Source organism: Denticeps clupeoides, chromosome 2 (genome assembly GCF_900700375.1).
Source record: "Denticeps clupeoides chromosome 2, fDenClu1.1, whole genome shotgun sequence".
Lineage (NCBI taxonomy): Eukaryota > Metazoa > Chordata > Actinopteri > Clupeiformes > Denticipitidae > Denticeps > Denticeps clupeoides.
Window position 1 is genome coordinate 3,065,853 of NC_041708.1, and position 25,262 is coordinate 3,091,114.

At 47.8% G+C, this 25,262-nt stretch overlaps 3 protein-coding genes across 3 annotated transcripts; 2 read left to right on the forward strand and 1 right to left on the reverse strand.

Annotated features, from left to right (window-relative positions):
* Nucleotides 1-185: 185 nt before the first annotated feature.
* On the forward strand, nucleotides 186-3,312 carry ppp1cab (protein phosphatase 1, catalytic subunit, alpha isozyme b). Its single transcript, XM_028967347.1, has 7 exons — nucleotides 186-720; nucleotides 1,133-1,264; nucleotides 1,376-1,606; nucleotides 1,681-1,785; nucleotides 1,878-2,101; nucleotides 2,199-2,333; nucleotides 2,651-3,312. The coding sequence occupies exons 1-7, from the start codon at nucleotides 666-668 to the stop codon at nucleotides 2,765-2,767; spliced, it is 999 nt and encodes a 332-aa protein (XP_028823180.1). The 5' UTR covers nucleotides 186-665; the 3' UTR covers nucleotides 2,768-3,312.
* Nucleotides 3,313-8,999: 5,687 nt separating this feature from the next.
* On the reverse strand, nucleotides 9,000-14,858 carry gpr142 (G protein-coupled receptor 142). Its single transcript, XM_028969526.1, has 3 exons — nucleotides 14,718-14,858; nucleotides 11,191-11,345; nucleotides 9,000-10,410 (listed from the first exon to the last, which is right to left on the reverse strand). The coding sequence occupies exons 2-3, from the start codon at nucleotides 11,333-11,335 to the stop codon at nucleotides 9,455-9,457; spliced, it is 1,101 nt and encodes a 366-aa protein (XP_028825359.1). The 5' UTR covers nucleotides 11,336-11,345; nucleotides 14,718-14,858; the 3' UTR covers nucleotides 9,000-9,454.
* A 5,876-nt stretch (nucleotides 14,859-20,734) lies between these two features.
* LOC114784263 (BTB/POZ domain-containing protein 17-like) lies at nucleotides 20,735-25,063 on the forward strand. Its single transcript, XM_028969525.1, has 3 exons — nucleotides 20,735-20,926; nucleotides 22,039-22,312; nucleotides 23,166-25,063. The coding sequence occupies exons 1-3, from the start codon at nucleotides 20,836-20,838 to the stop codon at nucleotides 24,196-24,198; spliced, it is 1,398 nt and encodes a 465-aa protein (XP_028825358.1). The 5' UTR covers nucleotides 20,735-20,835; the 3' UTR covers nucleotides 24,199-25,063.
* The last annotated feature ends 199 nt before the right edge of the window (nucleotides 25,064-25,262 follow it).

Here is a 25,262-nt window from a genome sequence, read left to right on the forward strand (position 1 = left end):
TCAGGATGAGAGACGTCATTCTATGCATTCTAGTGTTATTTAAGTATTATTTGTTATCATTGTTTACTTAATAATAAATGTTTAACCTTGTATCATTTTTTCAAAAGCTAATATAACATAGGATTTCATTCATGATCTCACATTTTGTTCTTCCAGGATAGATGGTAATAAGACATAGCTACATAATTCGTTAATTTGGTAGAAATTCGGGAAATGTGAACGGATGCTGTTCAAATGAAATTAATTCTTATTTGATTGACGTGTGCCGGAAGCAACGGGCGTCAAACAAAACAATTTATTATCGGATTTCACCAGTCGTGGGCGGATCTGCGTGCGACCAATCGCGGCCCGGACGCGCGTCCTAGTCCCGCCTCTCGCCCCGCCTCCGGCTCTTATCCCATCGAAACGAGGGACGCCAAACTTTCAAACAAATCTTTACCCGAGAAGAAAGTGCTCTGCGCGGCAGGCGAGGTCGATCTTTCCACGCCGTGAACGGACCCGGACCTTCTACTCACCGGTTGCCGGGCGGACGACTTTCTGCTCGTCGCCTGGAAACACTCGCTCGTCGGCGGGAGCCGCCGCCGCCGCTAGCCGCGCTAGCCGATTAGCCGGTCGTCGGTACTGCCGGCGTTTCGGTGCGACGAGCGGCCCGGAGCCCGGCTGCGATGGCGGAGGCCGACAAGCTGAACATCGACTCGATCATCCAGCGGCTTCTCGAGGGTGAGCGCGGCGGGGCGCCCTCGGTAAAGATGGCCCCAGGCGGTCGACGTTTACCCGACACTCGCGACGCGTCGCGCCAAGACCGCCGTCTGGAAGTGAAAAGCGTTAAACTCGGAAGTTATGTTTAATACTGAAGGTTTTTTTTTTAGTTTTATTTTTTGAACGGTGCTGTAATCTACGACGCATCCTCTCCGTGCCAAAACTTGACAGCATTAATATTAAATAGTATGGATGAAGTGTACTTCGGACATTCTCAACTCTCTCTTTTTATAATATATATATATTATGCACAAAAGTAGCTATTTATTCACTTTATTTTATTTTGTTGAGCCTGGTGAAATAAGATCAAACCTAATTTATTGGAACTTTTTATTTTTAATTTGGGGTCCGCAGTAAAATTTGTCTGTTACAGTGAAGGGGTCCAGGCCCGGCAAGAATGTACAGCTCACGGAGAACGAGATCCGCGGCCTGTGCCTGAAATCCCGGGAGATCTTCCTCAGCCAGCCCATCCTGCTGGAGCTTGAGGCGCCGCTCAAAATCTGTGGTGAATACAAAAAAAAAAAAAAAAATTTAACTGTTTGAATCGCAGGCACAAGACGGCAATTTATTATTATTATTATTATTTCCTCCTCCTTTTCCTATCCCGACCCCTCAGGTGACGTGCACGGTCAGTACTACGACCTGATGAGACTGTTCGAGTACGGCGGCTTCCCGCCTGAGAGCAACTACCTGTTCCTGGGCGACTATGTGGACCGAGGTAAACAGTCGCTCGAAACCATCTGCCTCCTTTTGGCCTACAAGGTCAAGTTTCCCGAGAACTTCTTCCTGCTGCGTGGCAACCACGAGTGTGCCTCCATCAACAGGATATACGGCTTCTACGACGAGTGTAAGTGACCGTGACCCTGAATTGGTCTCGTGCTAAGACCTCCTCATTCTAAACGTTTCGCCGGCTTCCTGTAGGTAAGAGGCGGTATAACATCAAGCTGTGGAAGACCTTCACCGACTGCTTCAACTGTCTGCCTGTGGCAGCCATCGTCGACGAGAAGATCTTCTGCTGTCACGGAGGTGAGCGTTTGGTAAAAGCTTGTCCTGTAGAGGACAGTCGCCCACGCGCCCATGAACGTGTCCCTCTGTCTCGGCCCGTCACCGCCGTGTAGGCCTGTCACCAGACCTGCACTCCATGGAGCAAGTTCGGCGCGTCATGCGGCCCACCGACGTGCCCGACCAGGGCCTGCTGTGCGACCTTCTGTGGGCGGATCCGGACAAAGACGTGTCGGGCTGGGGCGAGAACGACCGCGGGGTCTCCTTTACCTTCGGGCCGGACGTGGTGGCAAAGTTCCTCCACAGACACGACATGGACCTCATCTGCAGGGCCCATCAGGCAAGTCGGAGCTCCAGGGAACCCAGTTTGGTTCCACCGGTTGGAGGCCACTGCTCTACATGTGTCTCTAAGGACATCTTTCTAAATGGCTGTCCAGGTGGTAGAAGACGGCTACGAGTTCTTCGCCAAGCGGCAGCTGGTCACGCTCTTCTCTGCGCCGAACTACTGCGGGGAGTTCGACAACGCCGGCGCCATGATGAGCGTGGACGAGACGCTCATGTGCTCCTTCCAGGTCCGTGTGCATAATGTCCTCTGTTCCATTTATGGGGCGGCCGGCCTTTTACTCGTCCCTGGTAGTACTTCATCTTTTTAGCGTAGTCATGAGTTGCCTTTTTCACAATTTTCTTTCGAGTATTTGAAGTGTCATGGCTGAAAATGTGTAAGATCCTGAGTACATGATGTTTAACCTCCGTCTTCTGTCATTTCTGTGCAGAGACGAAATTAAGGAAATAGGTGGATATTTTGTCAGCCTTGGGTAGACACAATGTCTCTTCCTGAACAAGTGTCACGTGACCTGTCCTAAAACCGCGCTTTTGACTTCCTCCGTAGATCCTGAAGCCGGCCGATAAGAAGCTTTTTTCTTATGGGGGCGGAGGAAGCTTCGGCGCCGGAAGACCGGTTACACCACCTCGAAACTCGCCCAAGGGGGGCAAGGCCAAAAAATGACGGCACCAACTCCCCATCCCCCCCTTCCCCGTTCCCCGCACTGCTGTTCTCTTTCTGACCCAGATCATAGAGACTGTGTGTGTGTGTGTGTGTGTGTGTGTGTGTCTGTCCCCTTTCTGAATGTTGGTATACTGCAGGTTTTTTTTTTTTTTTTTTTTTTTGGTTTTTTAATAATATTCACATGCTGTAAATGTTTGCTTCTCATGGGCACAGGTAGGTCTCAGGGGAACTGGACGCTCCCTACGTACCCTGTGGACCCCTCTGACAGGAATGAGGGGGGTTTAAAGCAATACTCTTTATTACAGCGTCTGTCCCACTCCCACTTTAGTGCATAGAGCGTAGCCTGTGGGGGCAAGTGTATATACTGCAGCGACTGACCCATACTGCACAAGCTTCATGAAATCTACTATATATACATATACTGTTTCTAAATTTAAATAGCGTTGAAACGGTTACTTTTTGTACAGGTTTGAGTACTTGAATTTTTTTTTTTTTAGTATGATTTAGAAACTATATTAAATAAAGTGGGACCGATTTAAAACTCATTGCATTTGTGTCTATGTTTTCATGGGTGCTCTTGAGCAGAGCGACCGAATCGAGATATTCTGACCTGGTTTTCGCTGCTCCAGCGATGAACCAGGACTCATGGTTACCAAGAATAGCTGTGATTTTTTTTTTTTTTAACATCTTGACCCAAATGTGTTTGCTGCAGGGTGTAATGGGCGATTCGATGAAAACACGGTGATGCTTATTCCCTTAAACTGCCTTTAATTGCCTTTTTGTCTTCCTTTGTACTTACAGGACATTTTTATCATTGGTCTGAAATCATAATTAACTAATTGGTTCTGGGGTTTCTGAAGTTAATGTATTTGGTACATGCTTGTTTAAATGAGCTTAAAAGCTTTAAAAACTGCATGATTACTTTTTAGAGCACCATAGGTATTTCAAATGGGCTGTAATTTGGTTGTAGTTTTATCGCCCGTAGCATGTAGATCGGGCTTATGGAATCCCATTTCACAGGGTTTTTCATTCGGGGGGGAAATCCCTTCAAATCGTGACTTTCCTTGAAGTAAAATGTATTAAGCACAATGATATTTTTAATTGAGTGCTATCTCTACAGACAAGACATATAAGCCTTCGAACAGAACACAGAAGACAAACTAGTGCAACCGTACCAAAAACCACTTTTAACTTGCAATGGTGGAACGAAATAAATATCTCCGTACAAGTAAAGTTGAGTAACGTAGGTGTATAAGTTAAGCAATGTGTGCTGCAGCATTGCACATTCATTTTTCTTGCCGAGAGAAGGATTAAGCCCCATCCTGTTACTGTGTGCTGAATGGTCTGCGGTAAAACGTGCTGTGCACTTGTTGTCTCCTGCCGGATGGTCACTGTCCTCCACGATGTCCTTCATTGCAGAAAGCGGTGTGCCGTCATCACCACGCCACTCTTCACAAATACTCTCTGTATTAGGAAATAATGTTGTAGCAATGTGTGCATATTGCATCGTCTATTGACTGGAACATTATTTCATCGGTGTATTCTTTTATGGGTATATTAGGTCATTTAAATTTGATTTCAAATATTTTCTCTGCCAATTTGATGTAGCTTGTGAAGACCACAAGAGGGCAATGTAAATCCAAAAAACTTCACAGTCAGCAATCTACAATGTTTCATTACGTTAAAGTAAATGTTGGCATTAAGTACTTAAGTAAAGCAGAGTTTATGTAGTAATTTTATTTTGTTGCTTTGCTTCTTTTCTTTCTTTTTTGTATTGTACTTTTGCATTGTTTTAAATAGTTTTCCATTTTTTTTGCCCATGAAGTTCAAATAATTTGCAATGAAATAAATATAATGTACAATTTAATATAAATATTAAATATTAACTTATATATAATTTGATGAATCAGGTGTTTATGTATGGAACTCCAAAGTCTTCAAAATGAAATAAATATGGCATAATGAAATAAAATCATATGGATAAATAAGACCGTACCAAATGTTGCTGGTTTATATGTACGATGAAAAAGAACCGCAGGAGCCCGGACCGGTCTGCTTGGTGAAGAGTCTAGAGGACGGAAATGTGCGGGTTTAAAAAAGAATCGCCAGAGGCTTCAGCATCGATTTTCGTATCTCTCTCATGATGGGTGGTAGTAGGGTGGTAGTAGCCGAGAACTCGCCTATGAACCAGAAGACCCAGGTTCAAACCCCACTTACTACCATCGTGTCCCTGAGCAGGACACTTAACCCTGAGTGTCTCCAGGGGGGGACTGTCCCTGGAACTACTGATTGTAAGCCACTCTGGATAAGGGCGTTATTATCCGTGTAGCCTTATTCCCAGTTTTATTTAGCTGCATAGGAGAACGTGTTCCAGCAGAAGACCTTCAAGTTCTATTGCTTATTATCAGGAACGAGGACCCACGTCAGAGGCTCAGAGTGTTGGCGCTTGGACCGGGGATACGCGTATGCTAGCGAGGGTGAGTGGGCGCGGCTGTGCCCGACTTCAGGGTAGTCGTGGAGGAAGGAAGCTGCAATCGTGGTTTACGGCTCACAGCAAAGGAGATGTGGTTCAGTGCATGGGTTCGCGTCGCGCATTTCTTCTGCTCCGCCATTTATGCTGTTGAGGTCGGGGCTGCCTTGGCGCCCCCTGGCGGCCCGGGGGATGGGTGGCAAGCATGACACTTATGTCCGAGCAAAGGAGCAGCCAATCACACAACTATAGCACCGCCCTGTCTCTCTTGATTGACAGGCTGGTTCTGAAAAAAGGACGTTTTGGAGTAAAAATTGTTGAAATGAAATAAAAGGGCTCTGAAATAATCTGTGTTGTTGTGTTGACCAAGTGATGACCATGAAAAAATATAAAATATATATATATATATTTAAAAACCTCTTATTTATTCATATGGTTAATTATTTCATTATGCACCCTGGGGCAGTGGTGGCCTAGAGGTTAAGGAAGCGGCCCCGTAATCAGCAGGTTGACGGTAAGGTGCCACTGAGCAAAGCACCGTCCCCACACACTGCTCCCCGGGCGCCTGTCATGGCTGCCCACTGCTCACTCAGGGTGATGGGATAAATGCAGAAGACAAATTTCACTGTGTGCACCGTGTGCTGCTGTGTATCACATGTGACAATCACTTCACTTTTCTCACTTTACACTTTACTTAGTCACACACACACACCTGTATCTATATAGCCGGTCTTCCGGTGAACAGGCTGGCAAGCATTTCTTTGTTTATTTTGCACATTTTTCATTTCTGTTCGCTGCTTTATTACGGGCGTGACACTAAGGATGCCAGCAAAGCGTCGGCTCCAGCAGAAGGTGAGTTAACATCCTGTGGAGCCGTTGTTGGACTGAATCTGCTTCACACGTCCCATGTGCCAGAACAAGGTTTGTGTGCGAAGCTCAGATTATACGTCGGGAGCAGACAAACACACAAACCCTTTATTCACTGAATGTTTCTCTCTAATAAGCAACTTAGAAATGTAGATTGTTTATTCATTGCGGGGATTAATTAAAAAAACTTAAATGAACGCTGGTGACGTTCGGTGTTTTGTTGAGGATGGTCGTGTCTGCCATGCATTGAGCACAGGAGCGGCAACATAATACCCATAATACACCCTACTGATTGGCCAATACAATATGTTTGTGAAAGATTTTTAATAGTTTATTGTGACCTTACACGCAATCAGTTGATTAATTTTTAAAAAGTGTCAAAAATGCACCAGTCGTTCACATAATGTCTTTTTTCCCCCAATTGCATGTTTTTATTGTAAAAACACACATGGAACTGCAGGCAATTAATGATGCATACATCCCATTCACCTTGGTGGTAGTAGCCTAGCGGGAATGACTATGAAACAGAAGGCCCAGGTTCAAACCCCACTTACTACTATTGTGTCTCTGAGGAAGACATGTAACCCAGAGTGTCTCCAGTGGGGACTGTCCCTGTCACTACTGATTGTAAGCGTCTGAATTTAAATCAACTGACAGCCCTAGTATCTATACATTTGCTGTAACAAAGCGACTGAGATGTGACTGAGCAGCAAGGCAGCGGTTCAGCGAATATGAATGGTGAAGCAGAATGAAAATTCTGCTTCCAAACAAGACCCGCTAGGCCAACCACTGTGATTGTTTTTGTCATTATGATACCCTGAAGCACAGCACATGGGTCACACAGCAAAAAGTGTTCACTGCATTAAACCCCTCACCCCTCACAGTGGGCAACCATGAAAAATTCCCACTAGTGGGTGGTAAGGTTGTAGTAGCCTAGTGGGTAATACACTCGCCTATGAACCAGAAGACCCAGGTTCAAATCCCACTTACTACCATCCCTGTCACTACTGATTGTAAGTCGCTCTGGATAAGGACGTTTGGTAAATGCTGTGAAGGCGTAGAGGTTGGAACCCATGTATAAACTGGTGTTGGCATACTGTGGGTTTCACTGGGGTTTCAGTGTCACTTCACTTCACTTTCAGTACAGTGATGCAACAACATGGTACGACTGTTAACATGAGTTATTAAACGAGCCAATAGGAAACCCCGAATATTGCCATGAGCTCATTTGGGACAGCTGGCCCAAATTATAGGGAATCACGGTGCCACCGTGAAAATAATGTAAAAAATAGCCCATTGATGGTTATTATAATTAATTTTCAGCAGCGATTAAAAAATGATGATGAATGATGATCCACTTCTCTGAATGCTGTTAACGGCCGACTCGTGCAGACCGCAGGCAGGTCACTTCACAGGCCAAATTCTGTAAATAAATGAAAGACGCTTTCGAGCACTAATGTGCACGAATTCCCAGCGCCGTAAACAATTTATATACTGGACTAAAACTGCGAGTTCAGACACAGACTTTGCGGTAAAACCTGCGTATCCAGCTAAAATAGAGCATAGTGCAGGCACGTTTGTAGCTGATAAAAAGAATTCGAATGACCATCCGCATCGACCGTTGCCATGAGAAACAGAACTCAGCATCTGATCTGATTGTCGAATGTTTCGTTGCCTGGACTATAAAGCGTTAGGAAGGTGTGATAGCGAGGAATACGGACGCTCCTGACACATTTCCGTTCAGCATGGTACAAAGAAGCTGTCACCGGTCCGTCTGTGATTGCGTTCGGGGTTCTCCGGCTGATGGAAATATACTGGCCAATGCCGACAGGCTGTCTGATGGTCCGTTTGTTCAGCGGGGCTAAAGCCGCATGGGGGAGAGTGTTTGTTTAAAGGAGGGGGGTGGTCGGTGGTCTCGTCCCGCTGCTCGAACAACAAGCCCTCATTGAGAGCTCTGCTGAGTTACATTTCATGAAGAGTAAACAGCAGCTGCGATTCGGCCGTCGACGTCCAGGCGAAGGGCCGCTTTTCGGCGCGGTCGGGTGCACTCGGCGCGTCCACTCACTGTTCGACCTCTGGTGCTTGGTGTTCCGCATTTTATTAGGTCTGGCGCTGCGACAGACCGCGAATACTGTATATCGATCGCAATGCTGGTTAAAAATCCATCAGATCGGTCTGAGCACGAAGCATCAGTGCCTTGATGTTCTTGCCATTTATGGCTGCCGAATGGTCCTTTTTATTTAGTTGTCTCAAATGTTTTAGGTAATTATTTTTTATAAATCACATGCCAGAGATTTATATGTAATATTATATGTGAAATGAAAGTGAAGTGATTGTCACGTGTGATACACAGCAGCACAGCACACGGTGCACACAGTGAAATTTGTCCTCTGCATTTGAGTGAGCAGTGGGCAGCCATGACAGGCGCCCGGGGAGCAGTGTGTGGGGACGGTGCTTTGCTCAGCGGCACCTCAGTGGCACCTTGGCGGATCGGGATTCGAAATGGCAACCTTCTGATTATGGGGCCGCTTCTTTAACCGCTAGGCCACCACTGCCCCTTGATATGATATGTGATATGTGATATTAAACCTTCTCTCGACTGATTTCTTTGGAGGGGTCAACGTGATTCTCTTGTGTGTTTCGGCTTATTATGAGTGCAGTTTTAGTGGCGTGAAGCGAAGCGTTCGCAGATTTTAGGGATCCTCATTTCAAGTGGCGAAATTCGTCTGTAATATTTATTATGAAATGACGATGATTTCTGACTGCTGTCCACTCCATAGCTGAAAGCACGCACTTTAAACTTCAAGCTCAACAAACCCCCCCCTTCATGCAACCTTAGTGTTCCCATTTCGGAAATACAAAGAAGATTTTGTTACAGTCCTGCGTTGTGGGGAAAATATTTTAATATTTGTGAATTTATTAAGTACTAAATATCTTGCCTTGTACCTCATCCAGGTGTTGTTCCTGACTTCCACTTGAATTGGTGCCACCACCTCCTGGGTATCGAGCTTCTACGTTTACCGTCACAAACGTACAACGACTGATTGTCGTATAAAATGAATACTTTTCACAAGAGAGACAGACGTCTTCACATCGCACATAAATGGCTGTATTCCACAGAGGAATAAATAGCATACATGAACATAAAAGCCAAATCTGTGCTGTGAGACCCGAGGTTCGACTTTTTAAAAGTGAAATCGTAATTTAATTTATTAAAATTAACGATAATTGGACTGGTACTTATCTCTCAGGGTTTTGGTATTACTGCATAAAAATCACGATTTAACACTATTATTTCACAGGAGTGGTACTGTAAGTGCTTCGATGTGTGTGATTGGCTGGTTAAAAAGTCACATGACCTCGGTGGACCTGTGGGTTGGCAGAGGCATCTTGTAGCGCTGTGAGCGCTTGGTGTTGCTGGAGATGGAGGAGTTGGAGGCGTTGGCGTGGGCCTGGGCGTGGCGCAGGGCGTGTTCGGGCTTCAGCGGGCCGCCCCGGAGCAGCAGGACGTCCCGGACGGCTGAGCGGAAGTGTTTGCTGACGAAGCAGTAGAGGAAGAAGTTCACGGCCGTGTTGAGCATGGCCAGCATGTTGGCCAGGTCGTAGGCGAGGTGGACCCGCCAGTCCCGGTGGACAGATGACACGTAGAGGTGATAGATGACCACTATGGTACGAGGGGCCCAGAGCACCGAGAAGACTGAGGTGATGGCCAGCAGCATGGCTGTGGTCTTGCCCAACCTCTTCCGCGTGCCCAAGTGCTGCCCGATGTCCTCCTGGCCCTCCTGCTGCCGCTGGCGCTCCTTCAGACGAAGGATGATGAGCGAGTTGAGCACCAGGAAGATGCTGCAGGGCAGGAAGTAGATGATGGTCACGTGGGTCCAGATCAGAGCACTGTCCACCGCCGTGGGGGAGTGGCTGGCCCTCCACATGTCGGACCACCAGAAAAAGGGCACGCCCGATGCCAGCGCCAGGCTGAAGACGACTGCGATGATGCGGCGCGCTCGCTCCGGGTAGCTGATCTGCCGGTGGAGGAGTGGGTGGCACAGCGCCACGTACCGGTCCACGGTGAGGGGCACTGTGGCCCAGATGGCGGCATGGTTGGCGGCAAACTCCAGCACGCTCACCACGTGGAGAAGCAGGGCGGGGACGTCCCGGTGGAACACCGCCGTTTCCAACAGGAAGCCCACAAAGATGATGAAGAGCTGCGTCAGGATGTCTGAGCTGGTCAACGCCATCAGGTACACGTACAGCGCCTTCTTAGTTCGCGCGGCCAGACGAGAGAGAGCCACCAAGGTCAGGATGTTCACTGCAGAAGGAGAAGATAACAAATACAACAACCTCAATACAGCTCCCCATAATCTTCAGCCCGGGTTACAACCTAAAGATGGCTTTTGATCCTCACAAGAGAGTACTAATCTTTGATTGTCTCCAGGGTAACTGCAAAGGTCAGCCCAGGGCCACGGAACACTAAGCAATCAACACCTCGTCCGTCCCAGAGTCCCTCTCATCCCCGAGCTTGTCGGATCAATACCAAATCAGAGCTATTGCTGCCCTCAGCTTAGGCCAGGGACCGGGTCGGCCTGTGATTTACTTTCGTCATTAACACAAGTGATGTTCAGTTAATGGCTGTTGGTATGTGTATAAGCACCCTGGTCACTTAATTAGTTCACCAGGAGACGGCCATGAACCGGCCAGGGCCGGTTTTCTCTGGCTTGCGTGTTGTGTGAGTGAAGGGGGGTTCCATCCTTACTGACTACTGATGTTAGACCCTTAGATGATTCAGGGTCACACAGGGTCTCAAAATATAAAAATTTGCGAAGCACTGGGGCAGTGGTGGCCTAGCGGTTAAGGAAGCGGCCCCCTTTGAATCCTGATCTGCCAAGGTGCCACTGAGGTGCCACTGAGCAAAGCACCGTACCCACACACTGCTCCCCGGGCGCCTGTCATGGCCACCCACTGCTCACCAAGGGTGATGGGTTAAATGCAGAGGACAAATTTCACTGTGTGCACCGTGTGCTGTGCTGCTGTGTATCACAAGTGACAATCACAATGTCCAACAACTGTGCAAGGGGGGGGGTGCTCGTACCCGGTACACCGACACACAGCAGGGCGCTGTAGTAGATCACAGGGACGTAGCCCAGGACACACTCCGACTTCTGCCACCCCTCCTGGTCCTGGGCCTCCTCTGGGCGGCTCGGCGCCGTCACATTGGGCCGGTGGATCATGACCATGACGTTTCACCTGTGTCACGTGTCCAGAGAGACAAATTGTTGTAATAAACTCAGGTGCCATACGTACAGAGATTAGCATGCTTAGCATGTGCTGATGCAAAGCGTACAACCTGTGAAAAGAAAACCGTTTTCCTTTTAGAAAAAGGCGCTGCTGGCTTTTCCCAAATGAGACCTCGAGACGAATTTGGCAACGTGCGCGAGGAGAACTATTTTCCATTTCCCACTCCTTCACGTTGAAGGGCTATGGAAAGCCCTGTGAAGGCACGGAGCAGAAATCTGGGCGGAAAAGGAACATGTGGCGATTGATTAAAGCTAATAAAAGCGCATCTTTAAACGCACATTTATAGTCGGTGACGGCCACTCGTGTGTAAACCGCCTCGAGCTAATTGCAACGCTCGTCCCCTCAGCCACGAGACGGGATTTGGGGGAAGTCTTATTTAGTAATATCTCACAGATGGTGACTTGCCAGTGCATTAGCCGCTGCCACTCGCCTCTTTGTGGGGAAAAGGGGTCAGCGAGGTAAGTGGTCGGGAAATGGAGTTTGCTCGGAACGCAGCCATTGTGTTAATGATCGTTATGAATTGTGGCCGGTCCGAGTCAATTAGCAGCGGGCGCACAACAACAGATGGGCCGCCGAGAAACGCCTCTCGCCTTAATTCCGCCCACCCATTCGCCTCCGTCACCGGCGAGGTGTGTGTTTGCCCTCGGCACTCCACCAAATGACCAAAAGCCGGGCGTCTCAGATAAAGAGCTTAATAACCCTAATGAACGTTGGCTCCATTACAGAAACGCTCCTGGAAATCGAGCCCTGCGGCGCAAATGTAGGTTAAATACCCCTCTCTACAAACAGAACCCGTGCCAAAGAATGGCTGTTTTATATCGCATCATAAAGCCTTTCCCCGGGAAGGTAACAGAGCATGATGAGCGAGGCGAGGCCATTAAAAAATGCACAGCGCAGATCAGGATTTGCTCCGGACGCCAGGGAGCGGACCGGACGTGACGAATGGGGGACATTTTTGATCGGTCTCTTTTCCCAGGGCCTTGGATTAATGCAATTACTTGTGTCACAATGGGAATTAGTATTGGCATTCTAGAAGTTTCTGATGGGAAAAGAACACATTTTAATGATCTTGACCTCATTGACATTTGTGCTGAACAAGTCTCCTAAATCATTGTCCGATAGCGGGACAAACAGACGAAACAATAAGCTATTTTTATAAAGCTCCCTACTTCCTATCTGATTGTTGGGGGGCTCTCCCACCACTTGTTTGATCCCACGATAGAGCGCCATGGTTTCTGAGACACTTTCGTAAGCCAGTCGTTTTGCTGCGCTCCACTAAGGGTGGTTTTGGCCTGAGAGCAGGGACGAGGTTGTCAGCTCATAAGTTTGCTCATGGGGGCTTTTTTTTTGTGCCTGGCGGGAACAGATGATTCTTCAACGTGAAAAATATACCGTTTCCTCTTTACTCCGTGTCCTTCTGCAATGTGAGACCGAAGGCAGACCGAGGGTTGAATAAGTTTAGGAGTTTTTTAAACTTTTTGACCTTCGAGACACGCCCTTGTGCTCGAAATGCACTGGTTCGGGTTCTTTTGCAGTCTGGGGAACGGTGAAATTTGACCTCCCTGTCTGGGGCAACAGGCGCAGGCAGACCTGATGAATCCAAGCCCCTCCAATCAATAACGCCATTTCTCCTACAAAGATGCCAGGAACTATGGAGAATATTCAGGAATATTCTGGAACCGTCTAGTCTGGAGTCAGGTGATATGCCCCAGAAATAGGAATAGCCATAACCAAATGACCTTTGTCTATAGAATCTGGTCAGATGTGCAGTGCAGACTTGTTCCTGAACACTCTAAGCCTCTAAATACTCGTTAAATGTAGAAATATGGTAGTAGGCTAGTGGGTAACACACTCACTTACGAACCAGAAGACCCAGGTTCAAACGCCACTACCATTGTGTCCCTGAGCAAGACGCTTAACCCTAAGCTCCAAGGGGGGGACTGTCCCTGTAACTACTGACTGTAAGTCGCTCTGGATAAATGCTGTAAATGTAAATATTGCAATAGCTGATCCTTTAGTCTGAATAATGTGGAGAACGTGGCGCAAGAGCTTCCCATCACAGCCTTCACCCGCCTATAAAAACAAGAAGGGGCAATTTGTTTCCCCCGTGGCTCGTTTTTTATCCTTTAGAACAGGGAAATTCTTGTCTGCAGGAGTCCTTCTGGGATCTCCTTGTCAATCGTTGACTGTCTTATTGAAAGGCGCAGTCTAAGGATGAGCCTGGGCCCTTTGGCAGATATGGAAAGAGGGCCTTCACCCAATGAGAGCCCCTGTTTCAACGGCCCCGTTGAGTGTGTCCACGGTGTGTGTGGTTGAAATAGACTCTGTCTTCTGGCCCCACAGAGCGCTCAATTATTCATGCCGAGCCGGTGCACCCGAAACAAGAAGCGTTGGGCTCAAGGACAAAGGCACAGAAATAAATGTCCAGTCACACCAGGGAAGTAAATTCTATTTTAACTAAGACATCCGTGATATTTGGGACATTAATTGTGAAAGAATGTCATTTGAATTAAACCATATTTTTCAAGTTGGCTTGAGCATTACCTGAGTCACGGTCAACAGTGGTCATTTCTTTCTTTAAACGTCAAGATACTAAACTAAATAAGACACAATCTCACTGCCCTCAAGGAGGATTTTATACCACAGGGTGGTAGTAGCCTAGTGCGTAACACATTCGCCTATGAACCAGAAGACCCAGGTTCAAATCCCACTTACTACCATTGTGTCCCTGAGCAAGACACTTAACCCTAAGTTGCTCCAGGGGGGGACTGTCCCTTAACTACTGATTGTAAGTCGCTCTGGATAAGGGCGTCTGATAAATGCTCTAAATGTAATGTTAATTTCACAATCTGAACCCAGAATTCTCTGGTTCTCTCTGTCCCAACACATGTTAGGGTGGCGTGACCCAGTAGGCCGCAGCGAGGGGTGCATTTTTTTTTTTTACCTGCTGATCTGTCCGTCATACCTCCATCCGCCTGAGTCTGAATAGCGCGAATGCAGTCGGCCAAGGATGAACATTAAACATTAATCCAGCGGGGAACTTGCTGGCCAATGAAGCATCGGTAACCAGTACAACATGCATGCTAAATTATCGTGAAAACCACATCCAGTATAACAAACCATATACATCTTGAGTGTAAGATTATATGTCAGTTTTGGCAGATTGTAAAAGACAGATTAACTCATTTTAGGCAGTCTGGTTAAATATGAAATATGCAGGAGATGTTCATGCAAATAGGGGAAAAAAGATAAACATTTTGCTTCTTTGTTTGAAAGATTGAATGATAAATGTGCGTTTGCATGTGGATGCATCACTCCTACCCCTCAGTGCCAGGCTCGTGTCCCCATCTGACTGCCAGTCAGGCCCCTGGTTCCCCAACGGCCGCTGCCCACCAAGAGCCGGTCCCACACGGAGGAGGAGGAGGAGGAGGAAGATGAGTTGGGCGCTTTCAGCAGCACACACATCACTGCGGCCAGTGTGAGAGTGAGAGGAGGAGCAGGGAAGCTGTGGAAGATAAGAGAGGAGAGAATGGGAGGCGGGAGAGAGAGAGAGAGAGAGAGAGAGAGAGAGGGGGCGGAGCCTCAGAAGGGGCAGCAAACTTGCAGGATTTAATCAGTGGCTGCATTCAGGTAGACGGAGAAAAAAGAAGAAAGAGAGAAAGCGCAGATGGAGGAGTGGAATGGCATTCTACTTGGAACGATGGGGATCATTAAAGAGTTGCAAAGAGCTGTACCTGCCTTCCCATGAGGCCGTGCTGTGGAGCATGTCTCCATCTGTGACCGGAATCACAACGACCCTCCAAATATAGCCTCATATTCTCACTCCTGGCAGACATACAATATGATTAACACGAACATTCCGATATGAGTCTGTGTTCAAGCTACGTGCATTCGCTAAAACAATGTTAATAAGCGCGTATTTCATGTGCATAAGAAGGAAAGGTGTTAAAGACATCCCTGTACGATATAAAATGTTTCTAAAAAACACAGTGTCGTCAGCAGCTTTACATAAGCATCGGCACGTTCCGTCCATTAAAATCGTATGAACGGTCGCGCTCTGAATAACACATTTTGACATTTGTGGTTAACAAAGACAAACTTTCACCAGCAGATGGTTTTATGGGGGGGGGGGGGGGGGGGGGGGGGTCTGTTTGTCCCAATTCCCAAATCCACGATGGTGATTGGTGGTGCTGCAGATCTTCTTAGACCAGGTCCTGTTTACACAGGGAGGGGTGTGTTTAAGCGAAGACTGATCATCTGTGAATATGGTTCACACACAACTGTAAAGACAAGCAGTCATAGGGGGATGGTAGTAGCCTAGTGGGCTACCAGAAGACCACAAAGTCCCTGGTCCAAACCCCACTTGCTACCATTGTGTCCCTGAGTAGGACACTTAAGCCTGAGTGTCTCCAGGGGGGGACTGTCCCTGTAACTACCGAGTCGGTCGGTCTGGATAAGGGCATCTGGTAAATGCTTTAGATGGAGATGGATAAACACGCATGCCATGGCCTCCATAAAAATGCTAAATATGCACCTGTCCATCAATATGATTGTGCATCTGTATCTCCTTATGCTCATTCATTGGTGGCATGACCATATTACTCAAATTTTAACTTCCATGCATCAGCTTCCTGCCCATTTTGGAACTGATTTTAAGGTTTTATTGTTGGTTTTGAAACGTCCTAACGTCTTGCAGATCTTCTACATGTTCCTACGTCCAGGCTGAAATGCAAAGGGGACAGGGCTTTTTTTGGTGACTCCCTTTCCAAGTGACATCTGTCCAGGACTATGGACATTTAAAAACAAATCGGCGTTCAGCTCTGTTGTAAGAACACCTGGCTGCGTCTGCTGGTCCCTTCCTCTTCCCCGAGCTATTTCAGTCTGTCCTGCTCCTCCGCATGGGTTGCCAGCCTCCATCAGACACATCACTTCTCGCCCCGTGGCCCTTTAGCTGTGCCTGTCGACAAAAACGCGCTCTTCTCCGATATCCCTTCCGACTCCTTCACAATGGTTGGGGCTGCACGGAGCTCATCTGTCCTCCCTCCTGCCAACAAGGCAACACGAGCCTCCAGAAGTACCGAAGTGAAATCTTTCCTCCTGTGCAGTAAAAAAGAGGTGCACTTTGCTGTCTGTGAAAGTGCCCATTTTTGCCATTGTGATACACACAACGAAATGTGTCCTCTGCATTTAACCCATCACCCTTAGTGAGCAGTGGGCAGCCATTACAGGTGACCGGGAAGCAGTGTGCGGGGACGGTACCTTGATCCAGGCGACCTCAGTGGCACCTCGACGGGTCGAGGCATGAACCCGCAACCTTCCTTACCCGCTACGCCACCGCTGCCAGTTTTTTTTCCCTCCTGTAATAGTATACCGTTTTTGTTTATATAATAAACAGCTCAATGTCATCTGGCTATGTACCAACAGCCAGGGTTCTTCCAATCCAAAAGAAACCCACCGCTGATCCTACAGACATCATCAACTACAGACCAGTTTCCCTCCTCTCATTTCTTTATAAAATCCTTGAGCACTGTGTCTACAATCAGCTATCACGTCATCTGTCACAGAACAACCTCCTGGATCCTAACCAGTCTGGCTTCAGAACAGCTCATTCTACAGAGATGGCCCTTCTGGCTGTTACTTACGGCCAGATTGGCAAAACTGTCATCGGTTCTTATTCTCCTTGACCTCTCTGCAGCATTTGACACAGTTAACCACAAGACTCTCTTGTCAATCCTGAAGAGGCTTGGAATTCGGGGCTCAGCATGGCAGTGGTTTGCTTCCTACCTTGATGAGCGATCTTACCAAGTGACTTGGAAAGGATCCACCTCTGCCTCACGTAGACTCTCCACTGGTGTCCCTCAAGGCTCGGTGCTATGTCCTCTACTTTTCTCCCTCTACACGAGATCACTTGGTGAGGTTTATTTCCTCACATGGATTATCCTACCACTGCTATGCCGATGACACACAACTCATCTTCTCTTTTCCTCCCTCGGACCTACATGCTGCTTCCAAAATCTCTGCATGTCTAACGACATCTCATCTTGGATGGCAGCCCATCACCTCAAACTCAATCCCACCAAAACTGAACTAAGATTCATTCCAGCAGATTCTTCACCACACCAGGATCTTGCTGTTTTCCTGGACAACTCACAGCTCTCTCCTTCTACAACAGCCTGCAACCTTGGAGTAACAATAGACAACCAACTCTCCTTCTCGACTCACATCAGCAACCTTTCCTGCTCATGTAGATTCCTTCTCTATAATATCAGATAAATCCATCCTTATCTATGGGCCACCCAGCTACTGGTTCAGTCCTTAGTAATCTCAAGACTGGACTACTGTATCTCCCTTCTAGCTGGTCTACCACTATGTACCATCCGACCTCTACAACTCATACAAAATGCAGCAGCACGACTGATCTTCAACCTTCCCAAATCCCCCCACACCGCCCCTCTGCTACGTTCCCTCCACTGGCTCCCAGTAGCTGCACGCATCAGGTTCAAAATACTGATGCTGGCCTACAAAGCCAAACATGGAGTAGCACCATCCTACCTCACAGCCCTTATTACACCTCACACTGCACCTCGTATACTCCGAGCCTCCAGTACTGCTCGCCTGGTCCCTCCATCTCTGAAGGTAAAATGAAGATGCTCATCTAGACTCTTTTCCATTTTGGCCCCTCAGTGGTAGAATGAACTTCCGCTCAAGGTCAGAACAGCTCAGTCACTGAGTATTTTCAAACGGCAGCTCAAGACCTTCCTCTTTAGAGAATATTTAGATTAACTTGTAACTTTCTTATAGTCTAATTTAGTTACAGAATCTACAACAGAGTGAATAAAAAGGTTGTATTCATAGTTGGGGGTCCTAGTGAACCGAAATTGATCACTTCATCAATGGTAACATGGAAGCACGTTGTAAGTCGCTCTGGATAAGGGCGTCTGCCAAATGCCTTAAATGTAAATGTAAATGTATAGCACGAATCATCAACATAGTATGTTGGCAAAGTATGTTGTCCCAGTTAAAAATATGAGAGAGGTCTGTACCCTTTAACTGTGAGAGACTGTGAGGAAAGCACATTGAATGATTTTTAAAGAATTTATATGTATAATGGTGCAGAAAATAAGTATTTGGTCAACAGCAAAAGTTCACCTCAAAACTTTGCAATGACAGAGGTCAAACGTTTCCTGTAGGTCTTCACCGGGTTTGCGCTGTGGCTGGTTTTCCTTTCATGCAGATCTCATCAAGAGCTCTGATGTTTTGGGGCTGTCACTGGGCACATATTCTGTGTTGGATTGAGGTCTGGAGACTGGCTAGGCCACACCAGAATTTTGTAAAGCTTTTTACGCAGCCACACCTTCATTACCTGGGCGGTGTATTTTGGATCGTTGTCATGCTGGCAGATCCAGACAAGTTTCATCTTTAATGCTCTCACTGATGGATGGATGGTTGTTGGTTGGCTGGAAACTGGTGCCATTAATACAGATAACGAGTGAAGGATAGAAGAGCTACTTGAAGGTCCCCTATTATGAAAATTTCCCCTTTTGAAATTATTCAACATTAATACGAGTTCCCCTGGCCTCTCTATGGTCCAGCAGTGGTTAGAAATGGCGATAGGTGTAAAGAGTGCTTCTCTGTTCAGAGGGTGGCAGCTCAGATGGTCGGATCTGGAATTGGTCCCCTTTTGTCATCATAAAGGGAAAGATTACCTCCTGTTTCTTATGGCAAGTGCTTTTAACATTTAATAGCTAGAATGGATACGTATTGCAGATATCAACTATTGAATTCTTCCTAGTCAAACATTTCAGATATCCACAATGAAATGCTTCCTATCCCTAATTTTCCTTTCAGACATCTACTCCGCTACTTCAGACATTCTTGCCCTGGCCTCCTGACGCCCCAGTAGACCAGCGGGACGCTAACAAAAGTTCACGGGCGAGGGTGGTGGCCTCCAAAGGTACACAGGGGGCAAGGAAAGGTCCCATTTCAAAAGTTATTCAGTGCTGCCCCCCTGTGGCCGAGACCTCAGAACCAGGTCCCCAGGATTTTTCCACTTCAGATGGGCATAATACATGCTGCATGTATTAAGAGGTCGACCCTCCATGACACATGTGACCGTTTTCTCTGTAAAAAGTCTGCATTATGGGATTGGGTTCTGTAGTTTGTGTGTGATCAGCGCTTCTATTATTCGCCGGGCCGTAATAATAGATCTATATAAAATGATCTTGCAGATATAATTGTGGGTCAGACAGCTGTGTCTTTAGGGCAGCTGGGTATTTGATATCATGGAGTAAAAGGCCCAGCGCCGTCAGCTAGGAGCACACGGTGCACAGAGCAGGGAAACTGACGGGCGAGTGTCAATACCGTGACACGGTGCAGCCTGGCCGGGGCCAGGAATGACCGGTGAGATTCGTATACAGTAGGAACAGAGGAATTGTTGCTGTGGGACGGATCCAGCTGAGCCATGACGTGTAAGATTACGGTTGTGCCTAGAGTTGCACACACACACACACACACACACACACAAAGTGAAAAACATACACTAGCGAAAGGGATGCATTGATTTCCGGCCGCTAATTAAATATGCTCAGGCCTCGGGCAGCAGGATCTGCTGTTTAACACACAGAGTTACTCGCCGGCCGGTCCCCAGCGTCACGGACGTACATAAAAAACGCTTCAATATCGCTTCATTTCCCTGTGGCTCTGCACTGCTCCTTGTTATCCTGTCAATTTGTCTGTGTGTTGTGATTGTGTGTGTGTGTGTGTGTGTGTGTATATATATATATATATATACAGTAGAGGGGCACCGTGCAGCTGGCTTTAGGATGGGGGGTGGATCGATCGTGCCAGTGGAACCAGAAACATGTCAACAGACCAGCAAATTGTGGAAGCAAGCATCACATTGTCTGCAATAATGGTGAAATGATAAAAGTTCACCAGAGGCTGAATGGAGGAGTTCCTCCATTACCAAGGGGGCGTTTAACCGTGTGCCTGTCTGTGCCTGTAATTGTCGGGAGTTGAAACGTGTCACCTTCATCTAACGCTAGTCCTGCTATTTAACTGTTCACGGTACCACGCGTTTCGAGATGGAGTACCCAGACCTCTGCATCTTGGGATCTATGATGATCCCAGTTGATGGTAAATGACTACTCGTGTACCCCAGCCGCTGCTTCTCATCTCCAGCTGGGAGCCCCTGCCGATTGCTGCACGCGAGAACTTGACAGAGACACGGGATGAAAGCGGTTGTCACGGCAACAGCCCCGCGTTGCCCTGCCAATCGATTGCGGATGGCACTAAAGAACCGCGTGCCCTACATTATCTCGCATCACAAACCGGACAGGGCCCACGCCGGCAGACACAATAACTAGACGAGCACACGCACGCCGAGTCTGGGGCCTGAGACACGCCGAGACAGCAGAGCGGCAGGAGAGCTTGGGACGGGATGGGGGCGGATGGACGGAGGCTCTGTGGGCAGGCGTGCCCTGCTGCCCTGCTGCTGGCGGCCTGTCTGCATTTTGGACCGGCTGGTGGAGGTAAGCGGCATCTCCAACTTCGTTTTCAGAATATTACTTTTACTTATTCGTTTCCAACTTCTGAAAGTTTTCTTAATAACGAGTTCAATGACAGAATGATGGTACAGCATGGAGTTTGCTTCTCACTGGTGAAAAACAGAAAAAAGTTCCTTTACATACACTAACTGCTTCTTTCTTTCCTCACATTACACACGTTGATTGTTTTTTATATTACTGATATATCGACATTTTTATTATATAATAGTAAAATTAATAGTAATGCAGATGCAAACTAAGCTCAATATACTGAACAACAAATCTATTAGCAGCATATGCAAAATGTATACGCAGTATGTATAAGCAGACGGAATGTCAAAATGAAACACAATTAGTGGGTCAACCATTAATTAATCCAGGATAATTATGCAGTCAATATATAATTAGATTTTTTTTCTATGATGGCTGAACAGTGAGGGACATTGTAAGCCCCAATGTGCAAAGAACCCAGGGTTTATGGTTAATTAGCTTCCCGGATTAATTGAAATTTACAGCAGTATGTAAAATTATTAGTAATCATGCTTTGTGGCCTGAGCCCTGGGGGGTGGGTTCTTCAGAACTGGGGAGCAAACGCAGCTCACTGATTGGCTGTTTCTCCTTTAATGGCATTCAGAGACAGGAAGGTGAAGGCAGTTTCAGGAAGAACCAGCCCAAGCGGTGAATGGCGCGCACTGTCAGTGAAGTGGGTAGTGGGTCTGTAAAAGGCCTAGTGTGTAACACACTCACCTGTGAACCAGAAGACCCAGGTTCAAATCCCACTTACTACCATTGTGTCCCTGAGCAAGACACTTAACCCTGAGTTGCTCCGGGGGGGGACATGTCCCTGTAACTACTGATTATATGTCACTCTGGATAAGGGCGTCTGATAAATGCTGTAAATGTGGAAATGTAAATGTAAAAGGAAGTGACATTGTGTGGCATCTGCAGGAACCAGAATGCGCTAAATTTCCTACTAATTTAATTTTGAATATCACCGATGACCTCAGGACAGTATATGTTTTCCAGGGCGTAATTTGTAAGGAAGTCTTAATGATGTTCTCCACTTTATTCCCTCGCTCTGTCCCGCCGTCCTGAAGCTGACAGCTCGCCTGGCGGCGGGACGTTCACCCTCAGCCACTCTCTGGGCCTGGTGGCTCGGCTGGAGGGCCTCCTGCAGCAGGGCAACGGCAGTGACGTGGTTCTGCAGGTCCAGGCGCTCGGCTCGGACGAGGCCAAGACGGTCCGGGCCCACAGCCTGGTCCTAGCCCTGCAGAGCGAGGTCTTCCGGGGGCTCCTGAAGAGTCGCGACGCCACCGATCTCGTCGTCTGGGAGAGCGCAGAGTGCACGGCCGTCTTTGACCAGTTCATCAGGTGAGAGTAAAGTGGGTCGGTTTACGGGATTGGTGTAGGTGGCCCGTGAACTGTTCCTCTATAGTTAACGTCGGCTTCTCTAATCCCTAGAAAACATATTTTTAGTAACTCATCTATTTTAAAAATGTCTGACTTCACAATCAATACAATCACAAGTTGCCTACATCCATTATGCTTGTGTACACCTAAACAAAGCCGTGTTCATCAATTATGTTAAATTATATCAATTATTATTATGTGGACATTGCAGCTGAGTGAGCAAGCAGACCCTTATTTGGTGTTTGCTGCTACATCCATTTGCTGTTTTAGCGCATCAAAAATATTAATACTGCAAAAAAGCCTTATTTGCTTTCGAAATCAAATGTGCTATGTTTAATATTTACAATAGTTCCGATATTAAGTATGCTTATTAAATCAGATTATTAAAATATTGCGTAAAAGCCTGGCCCGCCATGCTGCACAGAATTTCTCACAAAAATATGGCTGCCCACTGTTCACCAAGGGTGATGGGTTAAATGCAGAGGACACATTTCGCCGTGTGCACCGTGTGCTGTGCTGCTGCTGTGTATCACAATGACAATCACTTCGCTTTCAATTCAATAATTACAAAAACCAAATCGGATTTTCCAGCGAAAGAAACGGCAAGTGCTCCCTCTAGCGGTGAGAAACGAGAAATGCCTGACATACAGAGATCAATAATCCAGCCAGCCTCATCAGCAGGAAGCGAAGCAGTGCATTGATCGCCGCTTCGCCGAGCCTATCCGGCTCTGTCCAGCTGCGCAGCGCCATCCCACGCATTTATTTTTATGATTGAGATCCTCCAGCGATAACATCTCCTCCCGTGCCCATACAGGTACCTGTACTGTGGGGAGATGTCCTTCAGCCCGGACCAGGCCGTCCCGCTGCTTAAACTGGCCACCAAGTACGGGGTCTGGGGCCTGCGGCAGGGCCTGGTCCAGCACATGATCCGGCGCGTGGCCGGCGACCTGCCGGTGGGCCGCGTGGCGGCGTGGTACGAGTACGCGGCGCGGGCCAAGGACGAGGCCCTGAGGCACAGCTGCCTGAGGCGCCTCTCGTGGAACCTCTCGTCCGTCCTGCGGAGCGGCGAGTGGCTCCGGTTCGGCGCGGAGCTCCTGGCGACGCTCCTTCGGAGCTCCGACCTGGTTCTGGAGAAGGAACTGGAGCTTTTTGAGGCCCTGGAGGCCTGGATGGAGCAGCAACGGCCGGACGGCCTGACCGCGGAGACCTTGCTTCAGTCGGTGCGCTACGCCATGATTCCACCCCAAGATCTCTTCCGGATACAGCGGCATTCGCCGGTGCTTCTGCGCCACGAGGAGTCGGTGCGCAGCCTGCTGTACGCGTCGTACCAGTTCCACTCGGCGCCGCCCCTGCAACTCGCCCAGCTCCTCCACGTCAACTGCAGCCTGTTCACGCCACGCAACTACCTGTCCCCGGCCTGGGGTTCCCCGTGGGTCGTCGGTAGCCCCGCCCGCGACGACCGGAGCATCACGTTCCAGACCCAGCTGGGCCCCAGCGGCCACGACGCCGGCAGACGCGTGACGTGGAACGCGCTGTTCTCGCCGCGGTGGCTTCCCCTCAGCACGCGGACGAAAGGCCAACCCCGCGTCATCGTCACGCCCGCGACCTCCGGCGCAGACTTCGCCGGTGTGGCCTTCCAGAAGACCCTGATCCTGTCCTCCGGGCACGATGGCACGGCCGTGGTCCGCCACATCTACAACTTTCACCAGAGCACCGAGGAGACCACCGACTTCCTGGCTGAGGCTGACGTCGACGCCGAAACGTCCGAGTACCTGACCGACGGCTCGCTCCACTTCCACGTCGTCATCAAGCCCCTCTACCAAGGCCTCATCGCCGCAAAGAACTGAACCCCGACTCGCAGCTAGTAGCATTACATCCATATCGGTGTTTCATCTCGGCGGAGACCAGGGTTCCCACTCCAAGTCAGACTTGCCAAACTTCCCAAAACTTCCAAATTAACGTCTGGGTTTTAACAATTCAAAACTCATCATTTTCAAGCCAAATATCTTGAAATTGAAACAAAGATCGGGTTTAGTCCACTTGCATTATACGCCATTAACTAAATTCCCTGACTCGGCGCCCAAATGATCAAATTCCTGGACGAAATTCCGCATTATTCCAGTTATTCCCTGACCCGTGGGAACCCTGGGAGACGCTCACATGGCGCGAATGCAGAGTCCCTGTCACCTGGTGCTATTTCGTTAATATCGGGCCCATGACCGCGATTCCGGTACTTTATCCCTGCATTAGCACGTTAACCTGTCGCGATACTACAAAAACGTGTTTTTTTCACCACAGTAAAACAACATCGTGTACCAAGACCCTCCTCCCATCGGCTTGAATTGGGACATTCAAGGGTCAGAAACTTTTTTGTTCACTTTCATGTTTTTTTGGTTATTGATTTACCATCAACTAAAAAAAAATATTTTTAGAGATTGTTGCAGTTGTAGTGCAGTTGTGGGAGAAATGAGTGAAATTAGTATTTCGGTTAGTATTAGTATTGGGGGGGTGGGGGGTTGATTTTAACGCCAGACATCTACGGTACCCGCCCAATCATGCGCACTGTGACGTCAGTGTATGGCGCACTGTGACGTCAGTACAGAAACTTTAAACGTTTAGATTCCATCTTAACACACATTATGAGACACATAAAGCATACGTACACGATGACATCTTGATCATATTCATAACGCAAAAACGTCGCATTTTAATTCGGACATGTAACAAAGATATCTGATATATGCATATTTTACGCAATGATTATGAAATCCCTTATGTCACATTATTTGAATATTACAATCGGAATAAAAAAAATGTTCAGAATTCATTTATGGAGTCAGTTCTTGCTTGTGGCTCGACGGTTGCCGTTTTGAGTTAAATAGCCCTTTTTTCCGGACTTTCTCGCCGCTGT

Bases quoted from the DNA above. Each gene is read 5' to 3' on its own strand.
- ppp1cab (XM_028967347.1), top strand. From the start codon at position 666: ATGGCGGAGGCCGACAAGCTGAACATCGACTCGATCATCCAGCGGCTT. The intron at 2,102-2,198 runs GCAAGTCGGAGC...ATGGCTGTCCAG, and splicing joins TCATCTGCAGGGCCCATCAG to GTGGTAGAAGACGGCTACGA. The intron at 2,334-2,650 runs GTCCGTGTGCAT...CTTCCTCCGTAG, and splicing joins CGCTCATGTGCTCCTTCCAG to ATCCTGAAGCCGGCCGATAA.
- gpr142 (XM_028969526.1), bottom strand. From the start codon at position 11,335: ATGGTCATGATCCACCGGCCCAATGTGACGGCGCCGAGCCGCCCAGAG. The intron at 10,411-11,190 runs GTACGAGCACCC...CTCCTTCTGCAG, and splicing joins GCTGTGTGTCGGTGTACCGG to TGAACATCCTGACCTTGGTG.
- LOC114784263 (XM_028969525.1), top strand. From the start codon at position 20,836: ATGGGGGCGGATGGACGGAGGCTCTGTGGGCAGGCGTGCCCTGCTGCC. The intron at 20,927-22,038 runs GTAAGCGGCATC...GCCGTCCTGAAG, and splicing joins TTTTGGACCGGCTGGTGGAG to CTGACAGCTCGCCTGGCGGC. The intron at 22,313-23,165 runs GTGAGAGTAAAG...GTGCCCATACAG, and splicing joins GTCTTTGACCAGTTCATCAG to GTACCTGTACTGTGGGGAGA.